This window comes from Ctenopharyngodon idella, chromosome 12 (genome assembly GCF_019924925.1).
Source record: "Ctenopharyngodon idella isolate HZGC_01 chromosome 12, HZGC01, whole genome shotgun sequence".
Lineage (NCBI taxonomy): Eukaryota > Metazoa > Chordata > Actinopteri > Cypriniformes > Xenocyprididae > Ctenopharyngodon > Ctenopharyngodon idella.
The window spans coordinates 4,179,298-4,192,793 of record NC_067231.1 but is presented as its reverse complement, the minus strand read 5'-3'; the positions used below and the strand labels follow the sequence as shown (position 1 = coordinate 4,192,793).

Below are 13,496 nucleotides of genomic sequence, written 5' to 3'. Positions count from 1 at the left end.
TTAAGAAAGGTAACCGTAATAAATTGACTGTTATTCCTTGTGAGGTGTAAATTAATGTAATTTCTTTCTTACTTTGCAATCTAACGGTTACTTTTCTTACATGCGACCGCCTTGATGATGTATGCAGCCTTCAAATGTCCACCTCCGGAGGACACAGCTTTCGAAAAGAGACTTAGAGATGGCTTCAGGGTAAATCATGTTGACAGCGTTGCATCACAAACAATGAGACATACAATCGGAATGGAGTTTGATTTGATTTAATGGTACTATTTACAAAAAAGGTGTTTTTGTTTTACTTTTTTTCTGCAAATGATTTAACTTCTTAAACAGTCCAAATTACAATGAAACCAGTCTCAAATAGCTATGAAGAGAAAGACACATCAAAGAAATAAAAAAAGACATTGTGATTGTGTGAAAAAGAAGGAGACAGGGCCACAACAATAATGTTGAGTTGCATAGCAAGTAGATTCTCGAAGGGGCGACAGTGCTGAGTAAGAACACTAATATGGGGTCACATAAACATCGACTAAGTGAAGGAAAAACAGACACCTTGCTAACACAAGACTCCGTAAAACTGCATAACCTGAGAAGGGCAGGTCTGTGTGAAACATCTGTACAAAGTACAATCTCAACAGATGATGTCGAAAGATCCTGGAACATTTAAGGACCTAAACTAATGTGCACTAAAGGCTTTGTTTTGCAGAGCTTGCAATTTTCCCATTACATTGTGATACATGATGTCATGAACATTAGCATACTCCAAATGCTGGTGGGAAATTATTAAAAAGAAAGAGAAAAGGGGAGGTTTGAGGAAGAGAACAAGATATTGACGCCCTGTGAAGTGCTTTTTAACTGAGGAGAATATCTCTGCTTGATGCATGACCATCAACTGAGAATAATGCGGCAAGTATTTTCGACAGGTTTTGGTTCGTCACTTCACAACACGAGCATACATATATAACAAGTCAGCAGAGAGGCACCCTTTGGTCAAGCCCTCTTTAAGTCTGCTACACAGTGCACTACATAGTGTTCACCTGACAGGTTAGAATACCACACTAAGTCCCAATGATATATTTAGCTGACTATGAAAACATTTATGGAAACAACTTTCATACATCTCGTTTACATTTTTCGTTTTAGAAGACAGGTTTAGCTTTCTATGTTCGGTAATGTTCACTAAAAACTGTGAAAATAATTGGCTGATGTTTGAATATCAAACAACAGAAGTCCCGACAGAATCTTTTTTTTTTGTTTTGTTTTTTTTGTTTTGATTAGTATGAGTTTCTTCTCAATTAATGCCATAGGAGGTGTGGTTTTAAGGTTGTTCCCATTAGTGGATGGGCTTTAATCAGTCCGTCATCACGGCGAGGAAGCGTCACTCTCTGACTCCGCCCTGCAGTGGGCGTCGGCTCTGAGGCCTGTAGGAAAGCTCAGTTGATCCTTGTCAATCTCAGGCTCCATTACTGGGTCCTCAGGCAAAGGAAAACTCCGGAGTTCCCATGGCTGGACCGTCTGCCAGGAAAACATGCAGAGTGTTAAGAACAGCATATGCAGTAAAAAATCGAATCGATGGACAAATCTATTTTCAGCGCTTCTCAAGGGTCACCCAGTTTTTCAGCACCCTTGGTTCTGCAAGAGTTTTTCCCATGCATTTTCTCAATAGGCAGGGTTCGTCTGCACAAATGCTCGGCTTGCACTGCTCTGCGATGCGCCATGCATTACTTAATCACGTTGGAAAAGTCCCGAATGACGAAGGCGGAAGAACCGAATTAGGGCGAAAAACTCCATCTCATTTTCTCCTCCAACTTCAAAATCGTTCGACATCGTTGTTTTACCTTTTTTTGTAAAGGCCGTTTGACTTAGTCTGTGCACATTCGCTTTGTAAACTCTTGCTTGGTATTTCCGCCTTTCCAACGTGATTATGTAATGCGTGGCGCATCGCAGAGCTAGTGTAAGATGAGCATTTGTGGTTAAAAAGTATATAATTTTTTTCTTTCTTTTTTTTTTTAGAAAATGACAGATCGTTTTGCTAGATAAGACCCTTATTCCTCGTCTGGGATCGTGTAGAGCCCTTTGAAACTGCACTGAACTGCAATTTGGACCTTCAACCCATTGTTAACTGTTGAAGTCCACTATATGGAGAAAAATCCTGGAATGTTTTCCTCAAAAATCATAATTTCTTTTCATCTGAAGAAAGACATAAACATCTTAGATGACATGGGGGTGAGTAAATTATCAGGAAATTTTAATTCTGAAGTAAACAAATCCTTTAAATTGATCGCATATGTGAGCAGCGAAATCTATCTTACTCTGTCTTATTTGACACTGAAATTAAAATGGGCTGCCTTTACAATTTCCGCAATTTGGCTCTATTTGTTAGTTTTCTCATTTACTCTTCAGATACTATCCATATTGAAATTAAATGAAAGTATACAGAAGATTGGTGTGCATACGGTAGCTCATGTAGGTCAAAAAGCTCATGAGGTGAAGCGTTAGTATAATACAATATTGGCAATCACAGACATTCGCATTCAGACGGGATTAGATTTCTCAGAGGACCAAGAGTTTGCAGAAAAACAGTAGGTAATTTGCTCCTGAATTTTTACAGAGGTTGTATGAGAAAAACACAGACATGGCAGTTTCAGACGGGATTAAAATCTCAAATCATGTCTGTGAAACGTAAATTTCTCTAATGTACCTCTGTAAAACTAGTCCCGTCCAAATACAGCTTTACTCATGTATAGAGAAGAAACAATGCAACCTCTGTCTATTTTCAGGCCTTCCCACTTAGGTCTCTCCAGCACTGGAAAGATTTTCTAATATCAACACGGATCCTAACGCTCTTTACCCTTCTTTTTCCAGTGATATTCCTTTGAGCTTTTCTCTTTTGTAATGTCTCTCAGCCATTACTCTTTCTACAGTCTTTCTTCAAATCTCCCTCTTGCTCACTCTCTTCCCCCATCATGAGTGGACACGCCCCCTACTGCTGATTGGCTACAAGTGTGTTGTGCTGCTCGGACAGATCCACTTTCAACAGCGTTTCTCAGAAATCGCTTACTGCACCTTTAAATGTTAGATATATAACGATGAAGGTAAAATTTTTCACGTAATTTAAGCTGCAAAAGTGGCGATGAGACAAACTTTAGAAAGATTTGGATTTTGTTTTTTACTTTTTACTGTTAAAAACTAGGGCTAGCAAAAGAATAATCCAGATTAACTTCAGGCTGTTCTTTAGAAAGCAGAATGTAAAATAAAAGAGCATTTCTCAATTTAAATGCATTTTTCTATAGAGAAAATGAATATGATTTAATTTCTGGACTGCTGAGCAGTTGAACAGCCTGAGGACGTGTGTATGTTACCTTCTCCTCAAAGGTGCAGTCTGAAGTGGAGCCGCACGTATCTTCGCTGTACAGCAGTCTGTTTGTGTCTCTGGTGTACGGTGTGTGTGCGTCGCGCGAGCAGGGCGTGTCGGGGCTGGGCGGGCTCAGGGGTGACGGCACAGGCCCATAATCCTGCAGGAGGTGGAAGTGACTTCCGTCTGGGGAAGAGGGCTGGGGCGTCGAAGGGTTCGTTCCGACTATTGATGGTGTCGTTCGCCCATCCAGGGATTTATAGGACCTGAGGGATGACATGGTTAACTACAAACTCAATATCAGGAAAAATGCAAGATCAGGTAGGACAAGTACCTGCTGCCTCTCCTCTTGGCGGGTGTGAGAGCCGTCCATCGCCAGCGAGAGCGTTCCTGCTCTTCACACGGCTGATGAAGTTTAGAGAACATGGCATCTGAAAGGTCCTCCACCTACAAGGAGGAATCATTAGGTGACATCACTAATAAGGACTGACAATAGCTTGATTTGGAATATATCTGAAATGCTTGAAGAGAAAAAAGATGGATGTTTTACCGGAATGTTATCATCTTCCTCTGCCAGCGGTTGGGCTAAAGTGTCCACTTCCCTCCATCTGAACAGAGTAGAGATTTTTTTTTTTAATACATTATATAATAGATATTACATTAAATATAAAATAGATATTATATTGTAGATTATTCAGCTTAAATGAATTAACAGCAGCATTGTGAATGACTTAGAGACACACCTGGGTGTGAGAATTTCTTTGTACTGAAGTTTCTCCACTCTGGTGGTGGCGGCCACTGACATGGGAATGACGATGTTGTTGATATCAAACGGACTCTCGCCTCTTCTCCTCCGTATGGGCTGTAGAAAAGAACAAAAATACATGTAATAAATGAAAAGTGATCACATGAGCTCGTCTGTACCCTCAATCCACTAATTGGCAACAATTGCCTGGCCTGTTGTTTCACAGTTGAAAAGGAAATGGATGAGACGGAACAACAACGATTTACTAGAGATGTATGTATAGATGTATGGCTTTAGAAGGAAGCTGCCTATGTAGACAATAGACAACAATACTGCTCACTAACAATATATCTCCAGAATTCAAATTTGAGACTTTTTAAAGGGTTAGTTCACCCAAAAATGAAAATAATGTCATTTATTACTCACCCTCATGTCGTTCTACAGCCGTAAGACCTTCATTCATCTTCAGAACACAAATTAAGATATTGTTGATAAAATCCGATGGCTCAGTGAGGCAAAGCCATTCAAACTCTCAAGGTCCATAAAGGTACTAAAAAAATATTTGAAACAGCTCATGTGAGTTCAGTGATTCTATCTTAATATTATAAAGCGACAAGGATATTTTTTGCGCGCCCAAAAACAAAATAAAGACTTTTCAACATTATCTATATGAGCCGATTTCAAAACACTGCTTCAGAGCTTGACGAATCGAATCAGTGAATCGGAGCGCCAAAATCGCATGATTTCAGCAGTTTAGCCGTTTGATAGGAGATATGAATCACTAATACGAAAACAAAAGATTCATAAAGCTCAGAAGCTTCATTAAAAAGTGTTTTGAAATCGGCCCATATAGATATTGTTGAAAAGTCATTATTTTGTTTTTTTGGTGCACAAAAAGTATTCTTATTGCTTTATGATATTAAGATAGAACCACTGAACTCACATGAACTGTTTCAAACATGTTTTCAGTCCCTTTATGGACCTTGAGAGTTTGAATGGCTTTACTCTCAATAGAGGCCTCACTGAGCCATCGGATTTCATCAACAATATCTTAATTTATGTTCTGAAGATGAACGAAGGTCTTACAGCTGCAGAACAACATGAGGGTGAGTAATAAATGACATTATTTTCATTTTTGGGTGAACTAAAACTTTAAGACCATTTTTAAGGCCTGCACAAATAAAATTATTATTCTATGTCCACTCAGAACAAACCCATACAATCTCATACAATTAGTAGTTAAAATACTCAAGGCATGTTTTATTCAATACATACTGTATATATGTGCTAATACATTAAATACCAATTAGAGGTCGACCTGTATTTTACTGATATGATGATAATCTGTTTAACAAAAGGCAATAGAAATATTATTGAGCTCAAACTAGTAAAATCTATTTTGAATGTGTGAATGTTCTTAGTCAGAAAGAAGCCACAAGAGTTTGTTGAATCTTATGCCAGATACAGTGTAACCAAAATATCAATAATATCCAGAAAAACATTTTAAGCATAATGCAGGATTTTTTTATTATAAACAAGCCTGAAATACACTGGGAGTCTTATTTTAAAATGTCTATGCTTTACTACTTATAGCTGCTCATTCAATAAGATTAGTGAGATAAAATATGCACTCTTACAACCAAACATCAGAACATGCAAAAGTGGCACATTTTGAAGGTTCACATTTAAACCATCGCCATCACATTTTTCTGTCCTCAAACTGAAGCCCTCTTATTTGATAATTAAGACTTTTTGATAAAACTGAATTTAGGACTTTTAAGTACCCTGCTCTAAGATTTATATTTGGCATTTTTTGGCTTTTATTATCAATAGTATAATGGCAAGAAAGGGGGACGGGATTGGAAAGGACCACAAGCTGGGTTTTGAATTCTGAAGTCACTCAAGGTTCAACTGTGCCACGTTCCAGAGTGCTATCGGCTGGAAATAATGAACATACCACACTGTTTCCCAGAGGAGTGCTGCTCTCAATGGGGAGGGAGAGCTGTCTGGTCAAGGGACTGGTGTTGGAGGAGTGAAGGCTGGACAGAGATGGACATGGACTGCCTGCATCCATCATGACCTTTGGTGCTATATGACAAGAGGAAATATATACACAGAAATAAGACACTGATATGTGCTCAACATTTAATTTCAAAACTTAGGACACTGAGTTTGCGAAGTGGTCTCACTGAGAAGCTTGGTATACCTAGAGTCAGAAATTAATTTATGGAAATTTTCTCCACTGGAATTGATCAATTTTAATTATTACCTTATTAAATATGTGTTATCAACAAAAGCCATCTTTACACTGCAAAGGTGGCACGAAAGCTGCCATGACATGACTGTTTAATGCTGCCCACAGGTGGTATAAATGTATTCACAATATACTTCCTCAGACAAGAATTTACAATTGCATAATGATATGACATTAATATAATTTTAAATAGCATACCTAAAGTACATAATGGTAAAAAACAGAACTAATTACAGGGTAGGGCTGCAATATGATGACAAAAATAATTAGTCAATTATTGCCCTTAATATCCTAATAATGATTATTAAAGCGGATTAAGAGAATACTTTTTTTTTTTCTCAATTTATCCTTAAAATTCGGTTTTCACTGGATTTATTTGCTGGGGACTAATCTAAGTGCTTTAGACTGGTCATTCATGCGCTCAACAGATACATGTGATTGTTTATAACGCTCAGCACTGTTTCTAAACTGCCTGAAACGCCTCGATCATAGTCTTGAGTTTTCTTCCGGGAACAAACACGTCACAATATTCCTCATTTAAATAATTCCTGTCCAAAGCAAACTCAAAAACAAGGGCGGGGCCTGGTTGAGTTAGTTAGTAGTGTGTTAAAACTCGTGGTAAGTTTTCCCAAACATGCTGGAAGAGGTTGACCAATCACAACACACAGTTCCAGCCGACCAATCAGAGCACATTGTGCTTTCTGGAAAGAGGAGCTTCATAGAGACAGAAACTAAAGAGAGTGTTACTGACAGTCCAGGAAGAGAGGAGCTGCAACAATGTCAACTATGTGAATATAGTGTGTTTTTTGAACATTCAAGCATAAAAACTATTCTAGTAGACCCTGATATTAAAAAGACTTTAAAAAAAGGGGCATAATAGGACCACTTTAAGACATGAGCTGCTTTTCCACCATCAGGCCGAACGGTTCTAAGAACGGTAAGAAACGGTTCCAGTTATATTTCCACTTGAGCTTGGTTCGGCACGGTACAATTACAAACTGTTCTTGGCCCAGAATTCTCAGCTAACCGTGCTGGTAGAATGCGTGTAATGACGTCACCACTCCAAGCTGGCCAAGAGTGCTATTTGAGCGAAATAAACACAAGTTAATAATAAAATTAAAAGAAATATCCGATCATCCTCCATAATGCGGTGGCTATTTACATCTCATACCGTCTGTAAACTCTTGTTTACAGACGGTATGAGATGTAAACTCTGTTAAACTCTTTTTCCCCTCAGTGGGAAATGAAACCATATTCGTACTGGCTGGCCCGGATCGGCACGGAATGGAACGGTTAAGCCAGACGGTGGAAAAGCGACTATATTTAGGCTCATTTTTGTGTAGGAAGCAGTACACTCACAGTCCGCTCTGTCCAGTGAGTGCTCTCTGACTCTCTTCCTGCTGTGACTCCGGTCCAGCACACGATCCGCCCTGCAGGGTGTGAGTGTGTCCGGCTTTGGGACACATGAGATGCTGTCCACCTGCTGCCTGTGCAGCTTCTCCAGCCTGCTCTTGTGACGGGCCAATCCTAACAGAGAGAACGAATTAAAAGTTAATGACTTTGGTCACTTTCTCGCAGTCGTGAGTATCAACATGTTTGTGTACTTACGGACTGCGGCCGCATGCGAATTTGACAGTCTGAATTTGTGTTTAGAGAGGAAGGATGATGACGAGGATGGTGTGATGGAAAGCTTGTGTTTGAGAGAGATCTTCTTGAGCGGCTTGATTCTGTCAAAGGGACGAGTCTGCCAATGAGACCTCAACACCTTCTGCAACTGTAAGCTAAGAGCCACGTCTGAGAGACCAACCAGAGGAAAAAAAGATTCAAGACAGAATTGTTAGAATTAATGACATTTTATCACATCTAGGACTGCACCAAGTAATTGATAAAATCGATAGTCTGTGGATTGTGAATTTCAGACAATAACATATTAAAGTGCTTAAAAACCTCTTAGGCCATTTACACCTGGTATTAAGATGCATTTTGGTCGATCGGATCACAAGTGGACGATGCTAAATACAGGTGTAAACGGGGTCTAAAACGTTTTAAGTTTGTCCACTTTCGACCACTTCCAGAGGTAGTCGAAAACACATTCGACCGGATTGCTTTTGTAGTGTAAACACTCATGTAGTCGAATAATGCTACTAATGAGTGCCACTAAAGACACCTTCTCTCCGCTGACTGACCTAATGTGTAAACATAATGGGAAGTGCGCTAGCCAGACAGGATTTAAACTCTGTCAGCTGAAGACAAAAGTTTGGTTTGAAGAAGAAAAAATGTACCAAGCACAATGTTCTCTCACCATTCCTGATTTCTAACACGCACTCACCGCGTTCAGCCGGTTTTACGACTGTCAGAGCAGAAACCAAAGCTGATGCTCTCTGTATGTTTTTCCGTCATCTCTGGGCGCTTTCATATGGAAACTGAGCAAGCCCATTATATTGAAATATCTGAAAAATCCCATACATTTACCTGCCCATAGACCCTCCCCTCGAAGAAATCAGGACAGAAGTGGTTGAAAGTGGACAAAAGAGACTAAATACCAGGTGTAAACAGGTATGTGTCTCCCTCGTCTACTTGTGATCCGAGCGATCAAAACGCATCTTAATACCAAAAGTAAACAGGGCCTAAGTTTGTGGTTTGGTTACTTCTTTCTTCTTTAAAACAATCAGCTGTTTTTGTAATAATTGTATACAGTAATTTGTAATAATTTTATACATTTTACTTTATATATATATATATGTGTGTGTGTGTGTGAATCTACATCTCACCCGATTGCAAGGACAGAACAGGGTGGATGCTGCGGTCTTGATGTGCGATTTTTTCCAGCAGAGGGCGATCATAAGGTAAGTCTGGTTTGGAGAGGGGGCGAGCAATCCCACACATGACACATGAGCCGTTGACCTCACATACTTGTGGAGGTGAAAACGTCGCTCTCTGAACCTGATAAATGAAGGAAACTCACTTCAGACACACTTCAAAATCAGCAAAAAAGATGCTCCTGGAATATTAATACATTCGTACCAACAAACTTCACACACCTTGCCATTGAGATTGTGGAAAGTGTTTGGGTGGATTAGACGTCGTCTTCTGCAGGTCACCAGCGGGCGTGTTCGTGCGGACGTAGAGCTGCTGTCTAGACTCGAAGGGCATGTGTCTGACATTTCTGCCACACGACTGAAATAAGAAAATGTGAAAACAAGCTAATGGTTAATATGACATTATGATACAAGACACCACTGCATTCAACCAGTCTAGGTTTATTTTTCAATAATGGCTGGTTAATAATGCTAATATAATGTTAATATAAAGTCTTTAGGTCCTATTTATATTAGATGTCTAGATGTACTTATATTTAAAGTATAAAGTGTGTATGTGTATATATTAGGGCTGTCAAGCGATTAAAATTTTTAATCTAATTAATTACACAATGTGGTGATTAATCAAATTTGGCTGAGAAATTACCCCCAAAAGATCATTTAAAGTCATTATTGTGTTAAATGAGAAAATCATCAAATTGACATTACAAAAAGTATATATATATATATATATTAGTGCTATATTAGTGAAGTGCATTCATTTAAATGTTAGCACATAGTAGTTAAAGACAGTTAATATAAACTGGGTCTAGTTATAATAATGTGTTAGCATACGGTAACAACAACTTATATTAAATTAAAATATTTACTCCAATATAATGAGACATATTAGCATTTTGTAAGAACCTGAAAGAGACGTTGTTTTCAGATGTGTTTGTCAAATGAGACTGGGATTCTGTGAAATTCTGGGATGTTAGTGAGTTCAGGACATTCTCAGTCTCCATCATGGTTCTCTGGCAGGAAGGGGCAAAGTCTCCCAGCTCCACAGGACCCTGCAGAGAGAGCATGTGGGGGAAAAAAACCTTTATATACAGATTAATTAACAGTTATTCCCATTAAACTAATTCCCAACATTCCTGACACTGGATGCTGTTTTGTTTTTCTTATAACACAAACACTTTCTCTCTCACAGACTGCAGATATCAAGCGTCTGCTAACCTTGCTGGCGCGGAGTTGGCGGTAGATGTCGACCTGCTGTCGAATGCGGTACTCCAGGTCTGATATCTGAGCCTGCAGCCATGTCCAGTGACTGATAATGGTGGCTCTTTCCCTGGCAAACCGGCCTTCTGCTCTTCTCCATCTGAGAGAGAAAAGTGAACAATCCGGTTAAACATGTCTTAAGTTAGACATTTAGTCATTTAGCTAACTAGGGGAGTCATTAGAAGGTTAGTTCCTACGGTCTGTTTACTTCAGTGAGTAGAAACTGGCTGTGACGACACAGATAAAACAAACAGGAAACCCTTTAAATTGTTCTCTGTAACTTTTCCAGCCCTGATGGTCCAGATTACAGACAAAATCAATCATTTTGACTGTAATAATGATGCATAACACATAGAGGGCACTGTTAAACACATTCAGCACAGAAACCCATCTAGGCATGTCACTTACAGATGCCACAATATAGTTCATCCCCTTTTTTTAAGTACAGCCAAAGTCTTTATGTCACAGCCCTGCAAAACCACATTTGCCAGCTTGAATTTCAACCACTTCCTTTGCAACTAAGAGATGACAGGAAAGGGAAATAATGCAAGACTAGGGGAAGGCAACAAGACCAAAATATATCACAATAGGAGTATTTTTATCTCACAATAACCATATATATCATGATATGGTTATTTTTACTGGAAATAAGGTTATGATGCCAAAATTTCAGATGACACTGAAATATCACAATTATACATTCTACACAAAACTAGCCTTACTAATATAAGTAAAAGGTTAAAGCTTACTAAAGAGTGAAGACAAGTCAGTAATAAATTAAAAAAAAAAAAAAGAATCTAATTACAAGCAATAGGACAAATAAATAAAATATAACAAAAAGTGAAATAAAGAGTGGTCTATCTAATATTACTAATAATGCAGTAATAAATACTACAAAAAATTGAATAATCAAATGTTAAATAGTCTTCAGAGTATGAATTAAATACACAATGATTCTTACTAAAGCTGCAGTGAGTGATTTTCTATTTTTCTTTTGTTGTTTGATTATATTTAAAGACAGACAGGCTGCTGTCATTGAGACCTAACGCACAAATCCAATATACTGGTACACATCCGATTTTACCCTATTTGTTTATGACTGTGTTCGCGTGAATACTCACCAAAACAGGCATTTTGACATAAATGGTGAGATACTCACAAAGTTAAGCACAACAAATAGGGAAAAAGAACAATTCATTACTCACACTGTGTGAAAAAACGTCTGTCAGATCGGCGTGTAAGTACCAAATTTAATTCTGTTATCATTTATATTTGCGCTAGAGTTTAAACTGGCAAGGCTTAAAAAAAGATCAACTTTATGACGATGCAACACTGCATTGTGAGTCATGTGGGTGTAACCAATAATCCATAATCCAAATAAGTCAAAAATTCCTACTGTTTTTTCAAATTTCTACCACTTGTGTGTGTGTGTGTGTCTACCTGTATACATAAGATCATTACAATCCATGATATGCCATTGCTAGTTGGAATGTTTGATACCTTAGTGGGAGGACAAGCTTTTTATTGGGCAAAAACCTGTGTAGTGTGAGATTTTAGTCAACATTTGAAAGAGAACATTCTCGAGCAAGATGTATTTTTGTGTGATGGGGTAGTATTGTGACTACAGACATGTTCATGCTGGTTTATCAGGGTTTCATGACACTACACTCTTAGACAAAAGCACACCACCAACTCATGGTAAAAGTCCCTCTCAGCACATTCCCACGGTGTCATGCCTCAGTATACACAGAGCACATCCTCATACGGTCATATTTGCTTACGTGGAACCCGGCAACTCGTGTTAAGAAAGATAAATGGAGTGGAAATTTACATGTTAAGCCCTCTGAACCACCGTCACACATGGGATAATCAAAAATATTACACTGCTCACTGGAATACTCTTTTCTGACCTGAGGTCAAATGTTTTTGTACAATGATCGTATAATGACTGTATAATTGATTGAGTTGCACACCCAAGTCTTTTGTAATATGCTGTTGTCTCTTCTCACAAAATACATCAATTTAAACTCAAATTAACATTTAACATCTATTTATTTAATAAACTAACAACTAAACATGTAAGAAATGTATAATGTACAGTCAGATGATCACATAACATTTATTTTGTGTTAATGTTTCATTAACATTATCCCTTCCATGTAGAATAATTTCAAAATCCAGGCCTACAGAGGGCGACATTGAGTCTTGCTCCAAATAAAGTGACCAAATTATTCATGCTAATTTGCTGCAATCCATTTAAGGGGCGCCACTCTAAACTTTCAGCATGCAAAATTTCTTGGGACACCGCAACGGTCGTGATATGACGTCACACTCTTTTTTTTGCAATGCTGCAAAACTACAATGCGTGCCGAACTTTGGAACGCAGTGAAATACAAAATGTTGCATTTGCGCATGCATATGAATGGAAGTCAATGGAATGAAAATTGTAGTGTGACGGTCTATTTAGCCTTTAGCCACTGCAACGGTTGTTATTTTATGTCACACTCTGTGGGATCTTTTTTTAAAAACAATTCAATTTAATTCAACATAATATCCATCCAAATGTAAAAATATGCAATCTACTACACTTTAGTGCAACACTGCAAGTTTGCGTTATTTTATTTCAACTTATGCCGGGTTCAGACTACACGATATCAGCCTGATTTTAACACAATGTTTGACATAGGATTCGTAAACAACAATGGGCGTCGGGACACAAGAATCGATTGTTTTATCTCGTATAGTGTGTCATAGTGGACGACAACCGACGCTGCGTCTGCGACACTTCACGGCGTTCCGACAGAAAGACTAGCATGTTTCATTTTTTACAGGTCCTCCACAAGGGGTTTCCGTCACATCTGTGAAGCTGACCAATAGGAGTACAGAATCTCTTTAGAATACACAGCTTTCAAACATGGTGAAACGAAAGAGAGCCGATGGTATTGGTGCTGCTAGGTGGAATTACACAATGGAAGAAAGGTTCATGGAGCTACAGCAACAACACTCCAGCCTTGATGATTATGTTTCCTCGAGGAACTACCGTGACAGAATGAAAAAAAGATAAAT

The 13,496-nt window shown here is 38.5% G+C and overlaps 1 protein-coding gene across 1 annotated transcript in view; it reads right to left on the bottom strand.

The window, feature by feature from the left end:
* Positions 1 to 241: 241 nt before the first annotated feature.
* kansl1a (KAT8 regulatory NSL complex subunit 1a) overlaps positions 242 to 13,496 on the bottom strand; it is a 28,053-nt gene continuing 14,798 nt past the window's right edge. Inside the window, exons 3-14 of the mRNA XM_051913695.1 lie at positions 10,389 to 10,530; positions 10,077 to 10,222; positions 9,393 to 9,528; positions 9,123 to 9,294; positions 7,960 to 8,145; positions 7,711 to 7,878; positions 6,055 to 6,185; positions 4,096 to 4,214; positions 3,903 to 3,960; positions 3,687 to 3,799; positions 3,360 to 3,618; positions 242 to 1,512 (exon numbers count right to left, since the gene is read on the bottom strand). Coding sequence (XP_051769655.1) covers positions 1,360 to 1,512; positions 3,360 to 3,618; positions 3,687 to 3,799; positions 3,903 to 3,960; positions 4,096 to 4,214; positions 6,055 to 6,185; positions 7,711 to 7,878; positions 7,960 to 8,145; positions 9,123 to 9,294; positions 9,393 to 9,528; positions 10,077 to 10,222; positions 10,389 to 10,530 — 1,783 coding nt within the window. The 3' untranslated portion in view covers positions 242 to 1,359. The remainder of the gene's footprint in view (positions 1,513 to 3,359; positions 3,619 to 3,686; positions 3,800 to 3,902; positions 3,961 to 4,095; positions 4,215 to 6,054; positions 6,186 to 7,710; positions 7,879 to 7,959; positions 8,146 to 9,122; positions 9,295 to 9,392; positions 9,529 to 10,076; positions 10,223 to 10,388; positions 10,531 to 13,496) is intronic.